The sequence below is a fragment of the Thamnophis elegans genome, chromosome 16 (assembly GCF_009769535.1).
Source record: "Thamnophis elegans isolate rThaEle1 chromosome 16, rThaEle1.pri, whole genome shotgun sequence".
Taxonomy (NCBI): domain Eukaryota; kingdom Metazoa; phylum Chordata; class Lepidosauria; order Squamata; family Colubridae; genus Thamnophis; species Thamnophis elegans.
The window spans coordinates 1,345,030-1,369,847 of NC_045556.1; the positions used below are offsets into that span (position 1 = coordinate 1,345,030).

A 24,818-nucleotide genomic window follows, 5' to 3' on the forward strand; every position below is an offset into this window, starting at 1 on the left:
CTGTGGGGTCCTTGGTTCTCTGTGAGCTCAGTGCCTTTCCTGCAGATCTTCCATGACCCCATGACGATGTTTCCTGGTTGGGAAATGAAGCATCTGCAAGGAAGCCACCAAGCTCACGGAGAACCCAGGACCCCGCACCGCCTTGAAGCCGGGAGATATGGGGCTCAGCCATGAAAGTCAGGAAAGGGGAGATGGCCTTGGTCCTCAGCTTCAGTGGTGGCTCATTTCAGCAGGAACGTACTTCCTCCTCTTCTTCCTCTCCCCCTCCTCCTCTTCTTCCTCTCTATCTCCCTCCTCTCTATCTCCCTCTCCTCTTTCCTTCTCTTCTTCTTCCTCTTCCTCCTCTCTCCCTCTTTCCTCCCCTTCCCTCCCCTCTTTCCCCCTCTTCTTCTTTTCTATCTCCCTTGCCTCTTTCCTCCTCCCCTCTTCCTCTTCTCCCTCTCCCCCTCCACTCTTTCCTTCTCTTCTTCTTCCCCTTCCTCCTCTCCTTTTTCTTTTCCTCCTCCTCCCTCCCATCCCTCTTTCCTCCTCCTCTTATCCCTCTCTCCCTCCCCTCTTTCCCCCTCCTCTTCTTCTTATCTCCCTCTCCTCTTTCCTCCTCCCCTCTTCCTCTTCCTCTTCTCTCTCTCCCCCTCCACTCTTTCCTTCTCTTCTTCTTTCCCTTCCTCCTCTCCCTTTTCCTCCTCCTCCCTCCCATCCCTCTTTCCTCCTCCTCTTATCCCTCTCTCCCTCCCCTCTTTCCCCCTCCTCTTCTTCTTCTCTATCTCCCTCTCCTCTTTCCTCCTCCCCTCTTCCTCTTCCTCTTCTCCCTCTCCCCCTCCCCTCTTTCCTTCTCTTCTTCTTCCCCTTCCTCCTCTCCCTTTTCCTCCTCCTCCCTCCTGTTCCTCTTTCCTCCTCCTCTTCTCCCTCTCTCCCTCCGCTCTTTCCTCCACCACTTCCTCCTCTCTCCCTCTTTTCTCTTCCCTCCTCCTCTTCTTCCTCCTTCCCCCTTTCCTCCTCCCTCCCGCCCTCCCTCTCTTCTGTCATTCCTCCTCCCTCCCCTCTTCCTCCTCCTCCTCCTCCTCCCGCTCTCGGTGCGCGTGAAGGCGAGGGCTGGGCGGGGGCTGCGCCCGCCTTCCTCCCCCGCCCGCCGGCCGCCCGGTCCCGTCCCGTGGCTGCTCCGAGGAGGAGGAGGAGGCGGCGGCGGCGGCGGCGGAGGCGGCGGCCGCCCTTGCGCTTCCTGCCCAGCCGGGGCTGAAGGGCGGCGGGAGGGGGCTCCGCAGCCCCGCAGCCCCGCCGCTCGCCCGCCCGCCCGCCCGCCTCCGGCCCGGCGCCGGAGCAGCAGCGCCTGCATTGCAGAAGCCGCCCCGCGCCCGCCCGGTCCTGCCCTCCGCCCGCCAGCAGAGCGGCCGCAGCAGCCTCCGCCGCCGGCCGGGAGGAAGGAAGGGAGGGAGGAAGGAGCGAGGGATGCCGGCGCGGCGCTTCCCCGCGGCAGGTAAGGCGCGCCAGCCAGCCCGGCTCAAGCCCGCGGCGGCCCTGGGGGCTCCGGGAGGACGGAGGGACCGGGGCTGGGAGGGGGCCGAGAAGGGGGGAGGCCGGGGCTCCGTCTCGCCCCGCCGCCCCCGGGCCTGCGCGCTGCGGCTGGGCTGGAGGCGGCTCCCGGCGCCCGACGCCCCCCGACCCGCTGCCGGCCTCAGCATCTTCCGCCAGCCGGCCTGCCTTCCATTCCCCCCCCCGCGGGATGCAGCAGGAGGGGCCGCTTGCCCAGGGTTGGGGGGGGGAGAGCAGGCCGGCTGGCGGAAGATGCCAGGATGCCACCCTTGGCTGTCCCCGTTTCTATGGCGACCAGGTGAGGACCAGGCCTCCTCTGGATGCAGCTGAAGTTTGGCATCAGGTTTTGGGGGGAAAGCGGGCTCCCCTGGAAGGTCGGCTTCCTTGCAACCCCCCCCCCCCAATTTATTTTGAATATGGGTCCCCTTGCTCTGACCTGGTCCAGTGACGTCATAAAGCAAGAAACTCCTGCTCCATCATCATCAGCCTCCCTCCCCTCCCCCCCCCCAGTGCAGAGATGGAGCCACAGTGCAAATGGGCCAACCTGGGATTGAGTCTTTAGAGCCCTTAAAAGACCCTAAGTGACCAAGGGGCAATTTTAGATCAAGCGGGATGATGGGTTTACACAGGGATCCCTAGGAGAAACGCTGGATTTTAAGCCATGAAGGGAAGCTGGGATCCATGGTGAGGCATTAACAGAGGGGAGGGGGGGATCTTCATCTTCCTGCAGTTTTTATTTTTAATTTTTGATGGGGGTCATTCCTAGCTCACTTCACCCCCAGTCTAATGCTTAATTTCGGCCTTGGATGCAAAGAGTTTCTCTCCCCCCCTCTCTTTTGAGAAACGTTGTGGGTGACTTTGGACAAGAATCCCACTGACCCAAATTGAGAAGCTGAGCTTGCAGTGAGATTTCAGTTCAGTTTTGCATCCCTGGGTGTCAAAGCAGTTTCTCAGCCTTATTTTCCCAGCCTGTGAAGGAAAGGTGTTCTGAAGGTGATCTCAGAGAGATAAATCATAACCCTGGGGGGTGGGGGTGGGGGAATAGCAGCCAGGGATGGGAGGTGTGTGTGTGTTTGTGTGATTTTAATATTCCCTTGCGAGGCAAAATGACCTCTAAATTCATTTTTTACTGATAAAACAAAGGTTAGGCCAGAGAGGTGAGTTTTTAATCCTTTGTTGGGAAGGTGAGAATACCTGAACTTAAATAACATATTGCAGACTGTTTAAGGCCTTGTTGTCAGTAGGTAAAGCAAATAATGCACCTTAAGACGGTAATTGTCTTTCAACTTCATATCTTAAAATAGTCTATATCATTGGGGAGATGTTTTAAGACATTATTTCTCAACCTTGGTGACTTGAAGGTGGGTGGACCTCAACTCCCAGAATAATGCTGGCTGGGGGGTTCTGGGAGTTGAGATCTAACCACCTTCAAGTCTCCAAGGTTGAGAAACTTTGGTTGAAGACCTATAATAACCCCCCCACAAATTGCAATTTCTGAGAGCGCACGAGGGGTTGAAGTGGGTCTGTAGCTCAGACGCATTAAAAAAAAAAAGATTGTTTTTAGGGAATCTCCGAGGAGCACCATTTCAACTCTTCCTGATTTGTCAACCTAAGTTCATTTTCAAGTAACAAATGCATGCATCATTTTTTGGGGGAAGAGAAATCCTGGTGTCTTGTTAGTCCTGAGTCAAAACAGTCGATGTGAGGCCTTTATTTCCCCACCAAATGCTAAGACAACCATGTTGATGCTGATGTGTGTCTGTGCTATTAAACATGGCTTCTTGGCAATAAGGAGACAGGGCCAATCTTCTGAGAGGGCTTGATTTATGCTTGTCGTATTGATTAAGCCTTCCTTCCCCAAAATATAATTGCGGGGGTTGCTAATGGTATGGAAAACCCTGTAAGATTTTGCTTCCATTTTCCTTCTTCCCTCCCAGCTGTTTTCCATTCCCCTAACAGTCAGCATTTGCAGGCTGCTAAGTACAATTTGCCCTTCCAGAGCAAAGATTCCCATTTCCATTTGTTAAAGATAGCTAAAAATATCCCTTTTGCAAATCTCGGAGTCAACCTGCCGAAATTTCCAAGTTTTTGCATGGATGTTATCTTTCCGGCTGCAAGGATACAAGGCTGGTCATCAGAAACCGAAAAGGTGATGAATCCCAGAAATATTTGCTAATGTGCTTCTCTTTTCCACGATTTGTGATCACGCTGCAGTGTGAAAAAAAAACTAAGTTTGTGCCTTTTCAAATAATGCTTACCTTAAAACCTTTGTGTGTGCGAGCATCCATCACCCTCTGCCGCTGCACTTATATAATCGCTTTGCTGGTAAATTTCAGATTATCCAAGGGTTTTTTAAGGTGTCCCCCAGTCATACTGATAAATTAGGAATTATTAACGCTGCAACCTCATGTCTGCTTAGTTGGGGATGAAATCTCCTTGAATCCCGTGTCTTGCTTACTAATGTCTGGATAATCAGTTATTTTGGAAGTATATTAGACAAGCATGGTCATTCCTAAAGAGAAAAGAAATAGGAAAGTTTCATTTTCTTGTTATAATTATTACCCTGTAAAAAAAGGACTTCCTTGGGATAGTTTGGATGAGAGCTAAAGGCATTTTGGAGAACACGGTTGCGAAGTATTTTAAATTCTCTTTAGCCTACCAGGATTCCTAATGAAACGCGTCCCTGAAATGATTGCAGAAAACGGTAGTTCAACTTGGTGAGATCTGAAGGAAGCATCACGGCTATAAATGTTTAAAGTCTTGGCCACAGGATGTGTTTCATGTCAAAGGTTTCAGTAGCGCAATCGTTAAATCCGAAGCGTGCCAGAGAGAGTTAAGTTCCTTCTTTGTAGGTAAACAGGCCACGGGAAGATATTTCGCTTCTCGCATTGATTCATGGCCAGGTTGTAAATTGATGTCCCAAAAACGGTTGTATTTTTTTCCTGAGGAATTTTAACTTTTCCGTGCCGAGACCAAAAGAAATCCAAAATGCACAAGGAAAGGTAGGATAATTTTATTCTTTTAATCATGAATCTTTTGGGGGGGGGGGTCCCTGCATATACATATTTATGGCTGTTTTATATCATCTAGGTATGCAAATAAGAGGACTAGCTATTAACATTGCATAACTGAATCTGTCTCTCTATAAAATGTAATGAACTCTGATGATGGCAGCAGTTTTCATGTCCTCTCTTGCCATTCAAGATTCTGACAAAAAAGCCTCTCTATTTTATCCTTTCCGGGGATTTTCTCTCCCTCACGTTGATTTTGGAGGAGTCAACATTTAAACCCCTTAACCTGCGTTTGCTTTAGCAGACCCTAATGCAAATAAGCTTCCGATAGCAAATGTTTTTAAGACTGGGAAAGCCAAAAATAAATAATGCTTCAATGAAAGCGCCAATAACACCCCAGCGATGCTGTCAGATAAGTTGGAGATAGGGTTTTTTTTTAAAAAAAGAAAAGAAATGGACATTATTTCTTGGAGGTTATTTATTGGAACTATTCAGTGCCTTGTTTCATTTCTTTGCATGGAAGTGCTGTAGAACGATAAAAGAAAATGTCATCTGTGCATGCACACCGTGGTTTTTCAGTTTTGACAGTTTTGAGGGTTCAATTCCCAGAATTCCCCAGCCAGGGGATTCTGGGAGTTGAAGTCCACACATCTTAAGATTACAAAGGTTGAAAAGTTATATATCCCGATAACTTCCCACATTACTTCCCCTTAAGTATTAGGTATTAGATCTTGCTAGACAGATATAAACTAAGTAGCAATCTCTATCTATCTATCTATCTATCTATCTATCTATCTATCTATCTATCTATCTATCTATCTATCTATCCATCCATCCATCCATCCATCCATCCATCCATCCATCCATCCATCATTTGTACTGATAATAAAGGGAAACTAGTATAGATCTATTTCAAGCTATTTATCTCAGCTAGCCATACTACTGAGATTCAAACCTGGGCTGTTTTTACATGTTAGGCACTTGTATTAGCCTCTAAGCCTGTGTTTCTCAACCTTGGCAACTTGAAGATGCCTGGACTTCAACTCCCAGAATTCCCCAGCCAGCGAATGCTGGCTGGGGAATTCTGGGAGTTGAAGTGCAGACATCTTCAAGTTGCCAAGGTTGAGAAACACTGCTCTAAGCCATAAGCTCTCCTCCCTTATATGTAATTTATATATTGGGTAATGTGTCTATTCCCTGTCCAGTCTCAATTAAATAGCTATGATGTAGAACACCTGAGTTCACATCCCATTCCTACTATTAACGGGTCCAGATTTTTTCCAGGCTTAGGAGAGGACCTTCTGGACAGTACGATGGACCATTCTGGAAGACTAGTTTATGGCTGAGCAGCCCCAGAGCTTTAAAGATTTTCCAGGGTGATTTAAAGTTTGCTAAACTAGCAGTTTTGGTCTTGGGAGATTCCTGAGTCAACCTTCTTGAAATCCCGCATGGCAGAATTATAAACCGCTAGTTGATATGTGACAAAGTGGATTGCAAGTATATCTGATGCTGAAAAACATTAAAATCAGGACTCCATTTTCCCCAAGGCTCCATTTTAATCAGATTTAATCAGATGTTGATCTATATTTTAAATCCTATTGACTTTAAAAGCTCCAACACAGTGTTTTCTTACTGTGGCCATGTTTAAGATGGGTGGACTTCAACTTCCAGAATACCCCAGCCAGCTGTGTTGGCTGAGGTATTCTGGGAGTTGGCTGGGGTATTCTGGGTGTTGAAGTCCACCCATCTTAAACATGGCTTCAGTTGGAAAACACTCTGCTAGTTGAATAGCTTACCCAAGTATTTTCTTTATGAAGGAAAACGATGTGTGGTGATGTCCAAGTAGTAACACATGGAAGGAAGGAGGCAGTAACATAGATTAGGGTGCCTTTTCCACCCTCCGAGAAGGGGCATTTGGAGATCATTCTGAAGCAGACTTTTTTTAAAAAAAGACATTATGTAGTTGGAGTTTAGAGTTTATTCAATTTGTAGGCCGCCCTATTCCCCAAAGGGACTCAGGGCGGCTGAACAAAAGCCAAGGGAGGGGAAATTACAAAAAGTAAGACAGAAACAATCAGACAATACGAACAATTTAAAAGCACAACAGACACAGCAAATTCGGGTAGGGGGGGGGAACTCAACCCCAGGCTTGCTGGGACAGCCAGGTCTTCACGGCCGTCCGGAAGGCCTGAAGGGTGGAGAGGGTCCGAATCTCCACGGGGAGCTCGTTCCAAAGGGCCGGGGCAGCCACAGAGAAGGCCCTCCTCCGAGTAGTTGAACCTAGACAAACCTCTGTTGCTCTTGGTACCAAAGTTTCCAATTATATTTGGATTTTCTGAGTCTCCTCGGAGGGGGGGACATCAAACGCTGAGAGTTGTTTTCTTTTGCATGCATATTTGCTGCTGGATAACCTAGATTTTCGGAGGAGTTCATAATTTCTGAACATTATTTATGAGATGATTCCAGGTGTAAAAATTGATGACGGACATTTTAGGTCGGAGAAGCTCTGCAAGGGAAGTGAAATTAATTCTTTGAAGATAAGGAATTGCTTTATGGGTTCTTTTTTTCGTTCAGGTGTCTTTTCTTTGGGACACAGTTTATTCCGGGAGCAGTATAGTTTTGTAAAGCTTTGGGAGAGTTTTATTAGTGAGTTTGTTGATGGTGATTACCAGATTTCCAGTATTTCATAGTATGTCCATAGTTCAGTGTTTCTCAACCTTAGCAACTTGAAGATGTCCGGACTGCAACTCCTAGAATTCCCCAGCCAGCGAATGCCTGTGTTTAGGACAGTGTTTCTCAACCTTGGCAACTTGAAGATGTCTGGACTTCAACTTCCAGAATTCCCCAGCCAGCGAATGCCTGTGTTTAGGACAGTGTTTCTCAACCTTGGCAACTTGAAGATGTCTGGACTTCAACTTCCAGAATTCCCCAGCCAGCGAATGCCTGTGTTTAGGACAGTGTTTCTCAACCTTGGCAACTTGAAGATGTCTGGACTTCAACTTCCAGAATTCCCCAGCCAGCGAATGCCTGTGTTTAGGACAGTGTTTCTCAACCTTGGCAACTTGAAGATGTCCGGACTTCAACTCCTAGAATTCCCCAGCCAGCGAATGCTGGCTGGGGAATTCTGGGAGTTGAAGTCCGGACATCTTCCAAGTTGCCAAGGTTGAGAAACACTGCCATAGTTACTTCAAGAAGGAGCTGACTGTGAGGGAACATCTGAAGATAAATTGTGAGTGTCACCAGGTATTTTAGCGTTGCTAGTATGTTTGCCTTGGCTCATCTGAGTTGTGCATCCCTTGGGTGTGTTTCTCGAGATTTTTCAAAACTTTCTCAACAATCTCCCAAGAAAAATGTTCGAGATGCCAGAGTCATTCACTTCTTGATTAAAGCCGCCAAATGTAGGATGACATTTTGACTCGCTTCCCACGGGCTTCAGAAGGCTTTATGTTGAAATTCTTTGGTTTTTGAAAAACCAGACTAAAAAGCCACATGCTTAGCAGATGGAGGAAGGTTGACCGGGTGACAAATACCACCATCTCGGGTCACCTTCCTTCCATAGATGGTCCATCAGGATGCATATGCTGAAAGCTGAATTCTTGTCCAGAGTTCCATGAAAAATGTAAATATTTATGGCTTTCTGAAGAGGTTGATCTCAACGACTACCAAGTCAGATTCCTCCTTGGTTTCCAGAACTTCTACAACATCTCCCCTGCCTCCATTTCTACTTTCCTTTCACACAAACAGACACACCAGAAGAAGTTCTTGGAGGCTGGCGAGGAAGAAAATGTCTTAGCAGAATGAAAGAGTTGGAAGGGGCCTTGGAGGTCGTCTAACCCACTGCTCAAGCAGGAGACCCTATGCCATTCCAGGCAAGTCGCTGTACAGTCTGTTCTTGAAAACTCCAGTATTGGAGCAGCCACGATTTCTGGAGGCAAGTCGTTTCCCTGGTTGATTGTTCTCACTGTCAGGAAATTTCTTCTAAGTTCTAGATTGGGTCTCTCTTTGATCAATTTCCACCCATTGTTTTTAGTGGTGCCTTCCGGTGCTTTGGCGAATCAGTTGACCTCTTCTTCTTTAGGTGGATTGACTAGATTTGAATGTTTGTGGATGAACGTTGAAGAGTGAAAATCAGAAGGAAGGAATTATTTGCAATTATTTCTTTTCAAAGAGGTCGTTTCTTTCTTTTCTGTTGATTTCACATTTTTTTCCTCTTGCAACAAATCTTTTTCCCCTTGCAAAAGATCCCCTTTTGGGATCTTTGCCAACAATTTAGAAATGTTTCACAAAGGTTACAAACCTGAAGACCAGCAATTTGTATGTGTGTGTGTGTGTGTGTGTGTGTGTGTGTGTGGACAGCTTAATTTTCCTTTGGTTGTTTTGCTTAGATTCTGCACTGTGCAAAAAAAAAGAGAGAGGCTTATTTGAACTCTCAGTCAATCAATCAATAATATTTATTTGGTCAATGACCAGCAGAAATTTACAAGAACACAAAGTAGAGCAAATAAATGCAATAATGTACTAACAACTAGCAATATCAATCATAGAATACAGCAGCCGCTACTCTATTACTGTGTTAATAAAGTAGTTCCCTGGGTGATAAATCTAAAACATTAATGTGTACAAAATAAAAATAAACCCCACATATCCCCTACAATTTATATTTGAACTCTAGGGGGGAAAAAAGAGGGGTGATTAACATAAAACAAATTAGTTTTACCGAATGTGAACTTTTAAGACTTGTGGACTTCAACTCCAGCTGAGGAATTCTGGGAGTTGAAGTCCACAAGTCTTAAAAGTTTCACAAGGCTGGAGATCTCTGTTCTAGGGGAAAGCTAATGCAGGTTGAGAGTTAGGATGCTGATGCACAGGTGTTCCAGCTGCAGAGAGTCTTTGTAGTTGCAGGGAATCTTATTAGATAATCCTTCTAGCTGAAACAGCCTTTCAGCATGTAAGCAGATGGCGTTTCTTGGCTTGTAGTTTTTGCCCTTCATTTTCTTTTGGTTGAATAAAAGGGTGGCATTTTAGTACAAGGGGATAAGGAGCTAGTGCATGTGGCAAAGTTAATACGTGGATGGTTATCATACGTGATACTGATTCCTCCTCCTCCTCCTCCTCCTCCTCCTCCTGCCATATCTGTCATTGGATGTTGGCAATCATGTTAGTGACCCTATTTTTATCAACAGCTGCGCAGAAAAGTGCTGTCCAAACCACTTCTCTTGCAATAGCAATAGCAATAGCCGTTAGACTTATATACCGCTTAATAGGGCTTTCAGCCCTCTCTAAGCGGTTTACAGAGTCAGCATATTGCCCCCAACAACAATCCGGGTCCTCATTTTACCCACCTCGGAAGGATGGAAGGCTGAGTCAACCCTGAGCCGCTGAGATTTGAATAGCCGAACTGCAAACTAGCAGTCAGCTGAAATAGCAGTTAGACTTATATACCGCTTCATAGGGCTTTCAGCCCTCTCTAAGCGGTTTACAGAGTCAGCATATCGTCCCCAACAACAATCCGGGTCCTCATTTCACCCACCTCGGAAGGCTGAGTCAACCCTGAGCCGGTGAGATTAGAACCGCTGAACTGCAGAACTGCAGTCAGCTGAAGTAGCCTGCAGTGCTGCATTTAACCACTGCGCCACCTCGGCAAACCCTGCCCACCTCTGATAAAGCCTCATTCAAAGGCATTGGTCATTATTAGCCTCTTGTTTAGACCTTCTGGGATGCTCATCGTTATTTATAATGGGTGAAGGCCGATTTCGTGTTCCCTGTTGTTCCCAAGTCTTAAGATCCAGTTTGGGAACCCATCCAAAGAAAAGTGATTTAGGGGACAAAGGTTTGGACTGCTCAGGTGTAACAAACATTACACAGAATGTTCTTGGATGTCTTGACGATCATCAGAAGGGGAAAACAATTGACCTTGGAAATGTGGAGTGGTACGTGGGAAAAGCCTTGGGAGACTGGCGCAACCGTCAGATAAGAGACGGCGTTGCCCACAGCTGCATAATGGGTGGAACAAAAGGCAGCTTTGCAATTCTGAACATTCACTAAAGGAACTGTTGTTAAGTTGAGGACCTACACATCAAATAAATATTATTGGCAAAACCGATGAGAGGTTAAGGATCACTCTAGAAGCAGGAGTAGATCTGCATTCCTTTTTCCCAAGTTCGGATGTTGCCTCTTCTAAGGCTACTGAAGAATAGATTTCATATCTGAATCATCATCCAAAATCCATACAGTAAATGCTGGACAGCTCCCTTTAAATGCCCCTCTGCTCCAGAGGAAAAAGCTCCATGCTTACCAAATATTTCATTATTTAGGAGGGTTTTTTAATTAAAAAAAAAAGAAGGAAAGGCACTATTTTTTTTTTGAGGGGGGAATCAATTAGTAACAAGGAACAAATCTCATACTACCCTGTAATTTCCCCTTCTTGATCTCATCCTGGCCAATAAAAGTAATGTGCTTGGAACCTCTTGTGAAGTTTTGCAAAGAAAGGAACTTAGGAAATCCCTTCTAATTGAGGAACCCCATCCAGAAAAAAAAAGAGGAAGGACATCTGAAGCAGCGGAAAGATCAAAGGAGACTTAGCATTGTTGCATTTAGGATATTCTCTCTTTACTTTAAACATCCTTTGACACCCGAGAAGGCAGGCAAAAGAGCATCTCAAGTTAAAATGTGCTCCATGTTAATTCCAACGCCCCCCCATTGACTGCAAAGGCCGTGCAGGGTTTCAGGGAAGGGCCTTCCCCAGGATTAACCCCAGACAGGATGGAAAGGATAGCCAGGAGCCGAGAGCCACACACCAGGCGTGCTTTTAAACAGAGGCCCCTTTCCCCAGAACAAACGGAAGCCTAAAGAGATAACTACGGTGGCAATTACTTTCTCTGCTGGAGCAAAGCATTTTCTGGAATATTCCATCAATAGTCATTTGCTCTTGAACGAGAGAGGAAAAAGGAGCTGTGGATGATCAATCAAGAAAGCGCACGCTTCCAAGGGGTGGGTGGGGGCGGGGAGAGCCCAACTTCCAGAGGAGTGAACGCCATGCACTTAATCAAAAGAAAATCAATACATAGCCAGAGAGGCTAAGAGTGCCGTCCCCTCAAACCTCTCCAGTCCTGGAAAATGATGGAGTTCAAATGCAAGAGCATCTGAGGGAGGGCAGGGGGGGGAAGAGAGGGAGGGAGCAGGAGGGGAAGAGAGAGGTGGGGAGAGAGGGAGAGAGGGAGGGAGAGAGAAGGAGAGAGGGGGAGAGAAGGAAAGAGGGAAAGAGGGAGGGAGAGAGAAGGAGAGGGGGAGAGAAGGAAAGAGGGAGAGAGGGAGGAAGAGAGAAGGAGAGAGGGAGGGACATAGGGAGAGAGAGTGAGATAGAGAGGGAGAGGGGGGGAAGAGGGGGGAGAGGAAAGAGAGGGAGGGAAGGAGAAAGAGATAGAGGGAGAGTGAGGGAGGGAGAGGGAATTAGAGAGGGAGAGAGTGAGGGAGAGAGAGGAAAAGGGAGAGGGAGGGAGAGGGAGAGAGGGAAAGAGAAGGAGAGAGGGAGAAAGGGAGGGAGATAGGGACAGAGAGAGGGAGAGGGAGGGAGAGGGGGAGAGGAAAGAGAGAGGGAGGGAGGGAGAAAGAGAGAGAGGGAGAGAGCAAGGGAGGGAGAGTGAATGAGAGGGAGAGAGAGGGAGAGAGAGGGAGGGAAAGGGAGAGGGAGGGAGAGGGAGAGAGAGGGAGGAAGAGAGAAGGAAGGAGAGGGAGAGAGAGGAAGAGAGGAGGAGGGAGGAGAGAGGGAGAGAGAGGGAGTATATCTCTATCTCTATCTATCTATCTATTTATATTAAAAACCCACACATCAGGAAGAATGGAGAAATCTCATTGATTTGATACCGTTCAAGAGATATTCTGCCAATAATACAGCTTGTAAAAAGAGATTGGTATGGAATTTTATTCCCTCCTGAGCTTCTGTTTCAGGTTGCCATGATCACAGTTGCCAAAGCCGACCCACAAAGGTGCCAATTGTTGTTGTCTCTTCGGCCAGCTCCCTTTTTTGGTACTCGCTCGTGATGTCAGTGGGGCTCCAGGTCACCTGGGCTCCCCTGGTGTTGACCCCCAGAGGGGAATTCGAAATAAATTTAGCAGCCTGGCAAAATAGAACTGCAAACGAAGCAACAGAAAGAAGGACTGTGAGGAAGAGAGGAAGACTAATAATTAAAGGTGTATTTCCAAAAGCTTGAAAATGGAAAAGGAAACGTTTTTACTAACCATGACCAAATAGTTCCCTGCAATTCCCACGCAAGAAGAGACGAGAGCTTAGCCTATTATTTGATTTAAGAAAAAAAGTTAGAAACAGCTAATAGTTTTGCATGGAGGCTTGCCTTGAAAAAACACAAGCCCACTTTATCCGCCCCATCTTAACATCACCGATGTTGAGAAACCCCGAAGCAGTTGGACCGATCAGCAATCTTCCCCTTCCGCCTGTCTCTTTATTCTTCTTTATCTTACAAAGTATGTCCCCCCCCAACTCCTTCATCGTTGCTTTAAATAAATAATATGCCACAACAGCTACTGCAGTGACTGTGGACTTGTTCCTAAATGCATAATGGCTTCATTGAATTCTAGCTTCCTTCAAGCTCCCGTTTTCCCCCCGCTTTTCAGTAGCCTTTTTGTCTCCCTCACTGACTACATTAGAGCCACAATAGATGGTTTATCTGAGGCATCTTTCATTAGCGCCTTTTAAATAAATTTTTTTTTAAAAAAATAAAGCATCCTGCACATTCCTTGAATCCCTTCCAGTATCTCTGCTATTTGCTTTAATGTTGTCCCTGTGTTGGGTGGTGGTGGTGGTGTACGAGAGGGAGAAGGAAGGCGAGCAAGATTCTTGCAAGATTATTTCATTGCTAGATTCTCTCTTAATTCAAGAATGGCTCCACTTTCTCTGGAGTCACCCCAGAAAGCGTTGGTCGACCTCAAGGCAATGAAAACCACGTACCAAAGACTCAAAATATTTACAAAGGAAAGCAATTTGCTTCATAGAGAAAACCCTTGACTTGTGACCTCAAAGGTCAAGAATTTCTGTGGCTAAACGTGGCTGTTTTTAAGGTGAGACATGCCCACTTTTGCAACCTGTTTTTTTTTTTGGTCACGATTGTTAAAACAAACCATTGCAGTTGCTAAGGCAGTGTTTCTCAACCTTGGCAACTTGAAGATGTCCGGACGTCAACTCCCAGAATTCCCCAGCCAGCATTTGCTGGCTGGGGAATTCTGGGAGTTGACGTCCGGACATCTTCAAGTTGCCAAGGTTGAGAAACACTGTGCTAAGGGAATCATGCGGTCGTTAAAGGAATCCACTTTCTCCCATTGACTTTGTTTGCCCAAGGCCCACTGGGAGGGTCCCAAGAGACCCCAGACCCTGCGTAGCTTTTACATGCCAGTTTCCAAGGGACCAAGTTTCGATCACATGACTGTGGGGATACTGTGATAGTCATAAATACGAGGACCAGTCCCAAGTCCCCTTTGGTCATGCTGCTGTGATTTCAAACGCTCACTAAAGACAAAGTTATTTTTATTTGTTTATTTAGTTTGTCACTCAGGCACAAGATAAAAGGAATAAGAATAAACACGAATAAGAACACAGGAAACGGGTAGAAATAAATGGGGATATTAGGACAGGGATGGTGGGCACGCTGGTGCACTTACCCAGGCCCTTTTACAATACAATCCGATTATTATTGTTAAGTCAGTTGTTGGTTATGAGTGTTGAATCCTATAATTCATTTAAATATCTCTCCAACTCTTCTCATCTCCAAAGTTTGATTGTCCCTAAAACAGTGTTTCTCAACCTTGTCAACTTGAAGATGTCTGGACTTCAACTCCCAGAATTCCCCAGCCAGCGAATGCTTCATAGAGAAAATCCTTGACTTATGACCTCAATAGGTCAAGAATTTCTGTGGCTAAACGTGAATGCTGGCTGGGGAATTCCGGGAGTTGAAGTCCAGACATCTTCAAGTTGACAAGGTTGAGAAACACTGCCCTAAAACATTATGGTAATGGATCCGCAAATACAGGTAGTTCATTTAATGACCGTTAAACGCCATTGAAAAAAGTGACTTATGACCGTTGCACCATCCCCATGGTGCATGTGATCAAAAGCATGGGAACTGACTCACATTTATGACGGGCACAGCATCCTTTCGTAACCTTCTGGCAAGCAAAGTCAAATTCACTCAACAACTGTGTTACTAAATTAATAACTGCGGCGATTCACTTAACAACTCTGGCTGGAAAGGTCGTAAAATGGGGCAAAGCTCACTTAACCAATGTCTTAGTTATCAGCATTTACTTTGGGGGTCAATTGTGGTCGTACGTTGAGGACTACCTGTACTTTCCAAACATGGATAAAATCTATAAAACCGCTACGTTAAAACCGCTACCACCATCGTCCTATTTTGAAACAGATCTTTGAACATTCAAAGGTGGGCATGTCCCAATTTCTATTGGAAATGAATACTGCAGTCAATTCTCTCCCTGAAGAGTAACTCACTTATCTTTAGGGATTTATACTTCAGGACGTGATGCAGTGCAGATTTTTTCCAGGGTGTGTGCTTTTTTCTTTTTCTTTTTCCATTTAGCAAAATATTTCTTGCCTGCCCAGGTAGTGAGCGGGGAATGGTGAACGTTTGTTTCCATGACTGGAAAGGGCATCAGGAGGATAACTCGTAACTCATGCGGGGGCCATTCTATAGCAGCCCAAATACAATATAAACACTTGGCCACAAAGAGAGTTTTGATTGTATTTTGAGTGCTCGAGAACATGTGATAACCTGAAGGTTTTGTGGATTTCAACTTCCAGAATTCATGGCTGGCTGGGGAATCCTGGAGTTAGCAATAGCAATAGCAGTTAGACTTATATATCGCTTCATAAGGCTTTCAGCCTTCTCTAAGCGGTTTACAGAGTCAGCATATCGCCCCCACAGTCTGGGTCCTCATTTTACCCACCTTGGAAGGGTGGAAGGCTGAGTCAACCTTGAGCCAGTCAGGATCGAACTCCAGACTGTGGGCAGAGTCAGCCTGCAATGCTGCATTCTAGCTACTGGGGAGGAAGGAAGGAAGGAAGGAAGGAAGGACACTAGCAATAGCACTTAGACTTATATACTGCTTTACAATAGCAATAGCAATAGCAGTAGACTTATATACCGCTTCATAGGCCTTTCAGGCCTCTCTAAGCGGTTTACAGAGAGTCAGCATATTGCCCCCAACAATCTGGGTCCTCATTTTACCCACCTCGGAAGGATGGAAGGCTGAGTCAACCCTGAGCCGGTGAGATTTGAACCGCTGACCTGCTGATCTAGCAGTAGCCTGCAGTGCTGCATTTAACCACTGCGCCACCTTGGCTCTTGGTTGAAGTCCGCAAGTCTTAAAATTGCCAAATTTGGGAGACCCCCCCCTGCTCTAGAACACCTATTTAGCTTCACGAGATACGATGAATGTGTGTGTGGCAGCTATTTTTATAGTATTATGATAAACCTAGGTTTGTTTCCACATGGACATGAAATTCATCCTCACATTCTTTGGTACCATACATTGATCGGGGCATTTGGAGACGTGTGAGTTGTAACAGGGGCCACAGAAGCTGCGTGTTTTCCTTTCCGTTCCCATCTCTTGCCCATTATTATCAGAAGAAATACGGGCGAAACAAATTCACAACTTGTTATGAAATTCGTAACAGCGTCTTTATTTTAGCTCCTTATAATTATGGAATTGTTTCCATGGTAGTTCTTTGAAGAAATTTCATTTATTGAGTGCTGATTAATAGAAGGGTTCTACTTACTCTTTTATCTCCTCGGTGTATAATATTGATTACAGTAAATCTGGTGTTACTGCAAGCTGAAAGTTGTTATCATTCATGTTTATACAAAATATCTGTCATTATTCATTTCATTTTATTGCTTTAGTGAAGGCCATGTAATTTGAATGCATAATCTGCATTTTCTATCTCTCAAGAGTCCGGGACACGTGATTATCATAAATTTAACTAATATTATTAAGCCTGATAAACCAAGTTGTTGCAATGGAACTTCTATTACCTCGTTTGTGGTTTTAAAAACACACACAATGATTGAAGATAAACTAAATTGTTCAGCCTTTTTCGCCGGGCTGTTTTTTGTTTTAAAAAGAGAAGCTTTTCCATTATGAGAACATCTGAAGTGCTCAATTAAAGCAATTTTGTTTCGCTCCTTAAAAGAATAAAATAAAAAGGGCTATTTTGCTTTTTTGCAGCACCATTACATTATATGGGAACATAAATAGCACCTCTCAATATTAATTATTTGAGCAAGGGAAGTTCTTAACAGTAGCAGTAATTCTCCTTTATGAGGTACTAAGAATTCCAAGAGAATATATCTATACGCACGCACAGATATATGAATAGATTGTGATGACTGCAGAAATCTCAGCATGTGAATATTATACCGTTTTCTTCAAAGTTTTCCCGTGCATTCATTTATCAAGGCCCTGTCAGGGCTGTCTCTCCCCAGAATGCACCCCGCAGGCAGATTCTTTTCTTTCATAATAGCCCTGAAAGGATAAGAGAAAATATTGGTATTCCCCCCCCCCCCTCTGAATGTTAGTTTTTAGACCAGTGTTTCTCAACCTTGGCCACTTGAAGATGTCTGGACTTCAACTCCCAGAATTCCCCAGCGAATGCTGGCTGGGGAATTCTGGGAGTTGAAATCCAGACATCTTCAAGTGGCCAAGGTTGAGAAACACTATCTTAGACCTTTTGTGCTTATCCTTGCCATGAAATGCAAATTGGAATTATTTCGTTATTTATTTGGCTTTTGCTGATAATAGCAGTAAACAGGCGGCACTGAAGAAGTGGGAGAATGCAGATTAACGGGATGGAATAGCCGTAGAAAAATAGAAATTGGGCAGAAAAGGAAGTGAATGAAATTTAACAGGCGTAAAGGCAGCTTTCTTTAGAATTTTCTTTTTTAACCTGGATTGCTAGCGGTACCTGTTGGATATAATCAGCAGTACCTGGATTAAACCTGTTGGCTTTAAAAGAATATTTTTCAACCTCAGTAACTAGCAGACGAGTGGACTTCAAGTCCCAGAATTCCCCGGACAGCGGGCACAAGAAGACCAAAAATAGAAAGAATTAGCTGCTGATATTCCTTACAACAGTACAAATATATTCCAACCTCCCTAAAAATATGACCCTGTTGAAGGTAGCCCTCGATTTATGATAACAATTGACCCACATATTTCTGTTGCTAAGCAAGATGATTGTTCAGGGAGCCGAGGTGGCGCAGTGGTTAGAGTGCAGTACTGCAGGCCACTTCAGCTGACTGCTATCTGCAGTTTGGCGGTTCAAATCTCACCGGCTCAAGCTTGACTCAGCCTTCCATCCTTCCGAGGTGGGTGAAATGAGGACCCAGACTGTGGGGGTGATATGCTGACTCTGTAAACCGCTTAGAGAGGGCTGAAAGCCCTATGAAGCGGTATATAAGTCTAACTGCTATTGCTATTTTCCCATTTTATGGACTTTCTTACCACAAGTTGCTAAGCGAATCACTGCAGTTCTTAAGTTAATAACCTGGTGGTTGTGTGAATCTTTGCTAGTCAGAAGGTCGCACAAGGGGGTCGGGACTGGTGTTGTAGGTAGTAGGATGAACTTGGTCTTCCTTTCTGGGCCGATACAAATCTCTGACTCCAGAATTTTATTTTTAACCCAGCTTCCTCTTTCCTTACAGATTCCTGGGGGGACACAGCTCGCTCTCACGGCTGACGGTCATCAAAATGAAGTAGCTTCTTCACCATCCGATGAAAACACCGCCGCCGAAACTTTACTTCAAGTCTGCTGAAAGTAAGTCAGTCGAGAAGTGGACGGTCCTTCTCCATTCTTCGTTTAAGAAAGCCAAGTCCGGCATTTTGGGTGCAGCCCAGATTGGCTTAGGATGAGCCACCCAGAGTCCCTTTGGGAAGATGGGCAGCTTATAAATGTGATGTATAAGTACTCAACCTACGACCATAATTGACCCACAAATTTATGTCGTTAAGTGAAAAAATTGTTAATTTGAGTTTTGCCCCATTTTTACGATTTTTCTTGCCGCGCTTGTTAAGCGAATCACTGCCGTTGTTGAGTTAGTAACACAGTCATTAAGTGAATTTAGTTTCCCCCATTGACTTTGCTTGTCTGAAGGTCACAAAAAGGGGATCACGTGACACACACACCCCGGGACATTGCAACCGTCATAAATGTGAGTCAGTTGCCAAGCATCTGAAGAAAGTCTTGTGACCACGGCGATGCCGTAATGGTCACAAGTATGAAAAATAGTTCTAAGTCACTTTTTTCAGTGCTGTTGTAACTTCATACAGTCACTAAATGTTGTAAATCAAGGGCAAGTTGTGCATAAAATAAAGTATTAAATAAAGAGCCACTTTCTGGTGGGTCGGTGGTTACGTCTTGTGAGAGATGTGCTGTCCTTATCTGTCACGTGGCCTGTGCAACCTCATGTTAATGCTTCTCTCATCCCATACGCGATACTCATCCAATGAAGGTGAAGTTCCTAGCTCTCATGATTTCAGGAGCATTATGCTTTGAAGTGGGTGATGCTTGCAAAAATCGAGGGGAGATAAGTTCCTGCAATTTGAGTAACTACAAATCCCATCCTCTGTAGCTCCCACTCCTCTACAAGATAGCAAATCTTGAAATATCTTCAGATATTAGGACGAAGCTTCCAAGGAAACAGCTAGTAGTTGAAACTTGGAGGCCTCTTGGCTTCATAAAACCCATTTCTTTGTAGGGAAGTCAGAAGGTTGTATGAGTCATCACTGACCTAATATGTCATCTTGATCTCAGCTTAATTGTGATGCAACAGTGAAAAAGCTACAATTATGTGAACGTAGACTTATCTTCTGGACTTTGTCTTCAAGGCCGTGGTGTCAACTAAGAAGAGTCCACGAGGAACAGCAATTCCCTTCCTTAAAATGAAGAGTACCAGTTTGGGAATTACCGTATTTTTCAGAGTATAAGACGCTCCGAAGTATAAGACACACCTAGCTTTGGGGGAGGAAAACAAGGGGGAAAAATCTGCCTCCCAGGAATTTGCCTCCTTGCAACAAACAGCAAACAGCACAGACAACATACATTGTTTGTAGTGTTACATTTCAGACTATACTTGTACAGATGCTGTTAAAATTGATGTGGCTTTCTGGAAGTAGAGTTATTCTCTGCTATTTAAAAGAAGGTACAATAGCACTGGGCCTCTTCAGATCAAGCATTTATTTTAAAAAGCTTCTCCGTTTTGTTAACTTGTCTAGAACAATAATCAAGCAGTCTTTAAAAAATAAGTCTAATAATTTCAACGTTCTAGAGGCATTTATAGTTTTTGACTTGCCTCCTTGCAGCAAACAGCAAACAGCCTAATTAGCACAAGAAAAAAATAATCTGCCTTTGTCTCCTGGAGCAAACAGCAAGTTTCACTTTCAGTTTCAGCCTCCCGATCATCAGCTGTTTCAGGCTGCAGGGATTGCCATAGCCTATTGCAGCCTCAGCAAGCCCCATTTTCCCCATTTGCTACAAGGAGGTAAATTGCTGGGAGGCCGAGGCCAAAGGGTTGGGGCCAGAGTATAAGACACACCCGAATTTTCACCCTCTTTTTTTGGGGGGGGGGAAAGGTGTGTCTTATACTCCGAAAAATTCAGTAGGGAATTGCATTCTCTGGTGTCCTGATGGTTGCAATCATAATCACCATCAAAAGAGATTCCTTGACTCAGCTCTGTAGGAACCTAATCCTCGCTGGTGCCCAAGGAAAGTTACGGAAGAAACCACACCAAGGAGATGAGTAGCTCCGTTGTAGAGGAGGAGGAGGAGGAGGAGGAGGAGGAGGAGGAGGAGGAGGAGGAGGAGGAGTCTGGTGATGACCATCATCACATCACGAAGGCAGTGGAAGAACATGAAACTCAGCAGCAAGAAGATGATGCCAAATCTAGGCACGGATGCACCCAAGAAATCATAATATTATAAACATGTGAGCAGGACCTGGTTTAGTGACTGTAGAAGTGTTGTGAGTTTTAAAAAATAATAACACTTTGTAATTCCATCTCTAGGTAATTCTAGCTTCCGAGAGGAGATACTATCTAAATGTATAGTATTACCTCTGCACTGTTTAGGATTAAGACTACTAGAAAATCTATTTCCTAGTCCCTTTAGGGTCTGTGAAACAAGAACTGAAGGATTCTTACCCTGGAACTTGTAATATTAGCTTCTAGTTCAACTGAAAAACGCAGGCAATAGACTGCCAGAAATAGTTGTAAGAGTTGATTGCCTGAAAAAGCCAAGGGGTGTTCAGGGAAGGAAGGACAACACAAACTTGTAAAAATAAATAAACATGCCTTGATTTCTTGACTTCCCTTGATATGATTGGCCTGTCTGTCTGTCTGTCTGTCTGTCTGTCTGACTGTCGGTCGGTCGGTCGGTCGGTCTTTCTTTCTTTCTTTCTTTCTTTCTTTCTTTCTTTCTTTCTTTTCTTTTCTTTTCTTCTTTTCTCTCTCTCTCTTTTTCTTTCTTTCTTTCCCCCAAGTTATTGTGTATAGATAGCATTGATGGAAATGTATTTTTCCGAGAGCTGGGCAGACACAAATGTTGAGATGAGGTAGAGAATTGAGAATGGACAAATATGAGTAGCAAAAATTGAGGTCCTTGACTGACCAGGCTGTGGACGATTCAAAAACAGTCTTGCATCCTCTTTAGATATTGAATTATATTTAAGCCAAGTTTGTATATCAGTGACTGCATGAGCTCTGTAGATGCCATACGCTAACTAATTACATGAGCCGAAGCATAGTTCAAACCTCCACATTGAGTTTTTGGGGATTCTGTTTCAGAAAGCTGACTTCTCACATCCTCCAGTAGGTGATTAATCTCTGGGATCTTCTTTCTCCCTCTTGGTAGATGGACGTCTTGTGACCTTCCTTCCTTCTGCTGCCCAGTTAGCAGCTGCCCTACATGATCCCATGACTCTTGATATGGATGCTGTCCTCTCAGACTTCGTTCAGTCCACGGGGGCAGAGCCTGGTCTAGCCAGAGACCTGTTGGAAGGTAAGATCTCCATAAAATACCTAACTCATGCCATTTGCACAAGGGTGTCACATCACACGTAGGAGGCCCCTTGCCCCTTCTTTGGACACACAAGTACCTTTGCACCGTTTCATTACAACATCATGGTCAGGTGAACCAATACAACACATTTGTGTGAAGTCAGGGAACGATACACTCGTTCTTCCCCCCCCCCCCCTGTATTAAGCCATCTGTAAAAGAAGGATCCGCCACCTGTTTTATGGAATAATTCTCACCCACCTCCAGCCTGATAGATTGCTGAACCCAAAGGAGGTGGCATTTGCCACACACTTGTACAAAACTATGGAGAAATTCACACGGGAGCAGTGGAAGGAGCACCGCAGAAGGTCCTTAGCTGTCCTGGGAGAAGCCATCTCTGCAGCATCCTTTTCGATAATCTGTGTTTACAAGAGAGGAATCCATGGCCAACACTACGTAACCTCACATTCCTTGTCTTGCCCAGTTCTCCTAGTTGAGCTGGATCAAGAAACAAGAGCCACACCAAACGCCAGGAAGGTCTCTCTAAGGCCATGGGTCAAGGGTGGAAACCTTGTTGGAAATGGCAACATGAATTTGCAACCTTGATTTGTTGATCCATGCAGAGTCTCTTTCAATGGTTTCATTTTTTATTAAATTAATTTAATGTTCAATTAACCAATGGAAGTCTGCAAGTGCTCCCATCACCGGAGGCTTTTGAGAAGAGGCTAGATAATCCCTTTGCCTGAAACGGTGTAGGGTTCCCTGCTTGAGCAGGGGGTTGGACTAGAAGACCTCCAAGATCCTGTTATTCTGCATTATTTTGATTTGAAATGCTTCTTCCCAGCTTTCTGGTTATCTGGGCTAAATTGTCATTTATGAGTAATGTCCTTCCTTTCTTTTTAGCTGGTGTATAACACCCTCCCCCCAAAATTAGGCTTAACTTCTATAAACAATAAGTTATAGAACCGAGTGCATGAAGCAGGCTGGAAACCAGAATAACAGCTGCCTGGCGCGCATGTGTGCGCCCAGAAGCTGAGCTTCCGGTTTCTAGCGTGCACATGTGTGCCAGTCACCTGGTCTCCCAGTTTCTGGCATGCATGCTTGCACAAAGACTAGCTGGCCACCATGCACATGCGCACCGAAAACTGGAAGCTCAGCTTCCCAACATGCGCATACAGGCCCAGAAATTGCTCTTCTGGTTTTTGGCACTCCTGCACACGCAAAGACCAACTGGCCAGTGTGTGCGTGCAGGAGTGCCAGAAACCGAAAGAGCATCGGGTGACGGACGGCGTGCCTGGAAAGATGTCTCTGCGTGTCACTTCTGGCACATGGGCCAATAGGTTCACCATCACAGTTATAGGCCACATTTTATCTTTACTGTCCCATGGAGAGTGTTGAATGCAACTTTTCAAGAGTGCCGAATAGAAAAGCATTTCCCCCCTTTCTCTCTCTCTCTCTCTCTCTCTCTCTCTCTCTCTCTCTCTCTCTCTCTCTCTCTCTCTCTCTCTCTCTGTCTCTCTGTCTCTCTGTCTCTCTGTGTTTGTGTGTGTTTGGGAAGAAATTTGGTCGGTCAAGATGGTTGTGAATCCAAACGAAGATAACTTTGAAATAATAGTGGTTTGGGGAAAAAAGCAACTTAACTGTTTGACGTCAGTTGCCTTTTTTACCGTGCCATTTCAAAGAAACGTCAGCTCGGAGGCCTGCCTCGTTCTCAGCCAATTTGCAGAGCCGCTGTTCGCGAGAGCATGTGGTTGGGGAAGGGGGAGGGGGGGATGTGGTAATTTCTGACTGTCCTTTGAAAGATTGCTAAGAGCGCCCATCCTTCTGCTGTTAATGATGCCCTTCTTCAATAGAAGGAAATTAAATGCATTCTGCTTTGATAAAAACCACTAATCATCTTCGGGTGAAAAAAAAAGGCTAAAAATTACTCATATGTCATATTTTTTCCTGGGTTTTATTTTTTTGGCAGGCAAAGGTTGATCTCTTGAAACAGCAGGATATTGTTCTATCAGCTTGACAATGCTCCTTGAATTATTGCTTGGAGATAACCGTTTTGCAGGCATAGAAATAAAGCCGCTTCTGTTGCTTTTCCATGCAGAGAAGCCAATTGTGAGATAAAATTGTATGAAAGCATTTTCTGCATTCAAATTGGTTCCCAAAAGTACCTTCTTCCTTCCTTCCTTCCTTCCTTCCTTCCTTCCTTCCTTCCTTCCTTCCTTCCTTCCTTCCTTCCTTCCTTCCTTCCTCCTCCCTCCCTCCCTCCCTCCCTCCCTCCCTCCCTCCCTCCCTCCCTCCCTCCCTTCCCTTCCCTTCCCTTCCCTTCCCTTCCCTTCCCTTCCCTTCCCTTCCCTTCCCTTCCCTTCCCTTCCCTTCCCTCCTTCTCTTCTTCCTCTTCTTCCTCAAATTTGCCTGTCTGTTGTACAATTTTTTTGGACTTAGAAAACGCGACCCTTCCTCCAGAATGGTTATGTCCTTATTTTAATTCAGTTATCCTTGTGTGCATGTTTTTTTTTAAATCAACTGATAACATTTCATTGCCACAATTTTAGCTCTTCCGTTTTTTTCCGTGTTCTGCCCTCCCAGCGCATGGATATTGCGTGTCGAGAATAGACTGGGGAGAGAAAAGGCGGTTTAGATGCGAACAATTAAGGCAGGATGATATAATGAATACTTTAGCGGTTTATTTATTAACAGTGCGTTGAAAAATAATAAGGGTCTGATGTGATAATTCACCAGCATTCAAGAGGAAGAATTAAAAGGGTGGTGGTGGGGGGGGAGGTTGGTCTAAGACTATAACAATGTAAAGGCAATGAACCAGTTATAAATTGAAGTTATATATTGTACGTTAGAACCCAATTTCCAGTGAATGAAATAAATGCGGCTTGTTCAAACATACATCATGCTTTATTATCTCTCTCTTCTGGAAAACGGCCTCCTTGCAGAGATATGTTTAATAAAATATGCCTTTCTTTGAATTAAGCATTTTATATTCCTAGTCAAACATTGATCACTGAGCTCATTCAAAATTCTCAGTGAATTCTATTATTTGGCCATTTTAAATATTTTACAGTGTTATGAACCAACGTATACTACCTCTGGCACAGCTAGTGCTCTAAATATTTGGGAGTTATTTAAAGCTGGATTATAATGAAATATACCATGATGTTTTGTTGGGTTGGCTAATTAACTGCATCAGCATTTAT

At 44.8% G+C, this 24,818-nt stretch overlaps 1 protein-coding gene across 1 annotated transcript in view; it reads left to right on the top strand.

The window, feature by feature from the left end:
- The first annotated feature begins 1,372 nt into the window (after positions 1–1,372).
- The window catches only part of OTUD7A (OTU deubiquitinase 7A), a 50,914-nt gene continuing 27,468 nt past the window's right edge, over positions 1,373–24,818 (top strand). The window contains exons 1-3 of the mRNA XM_032232477.1: positions 1,373–1,474; positions 18,269–18,381; positions 21,472–21,618. Coding sequence (XP_032088368.1) covers positions 18,339–18,381; positions 21,472–21,618 — 190 coding nt within the window. The 5' untranslated portion in view covers positions 1,373–1,474; positions 18,269–18,338. The remainder of the gene's footprint in view (positions 1,475–18,268; positions 18,382–21,471; positions 21,619–24,818) is intronic.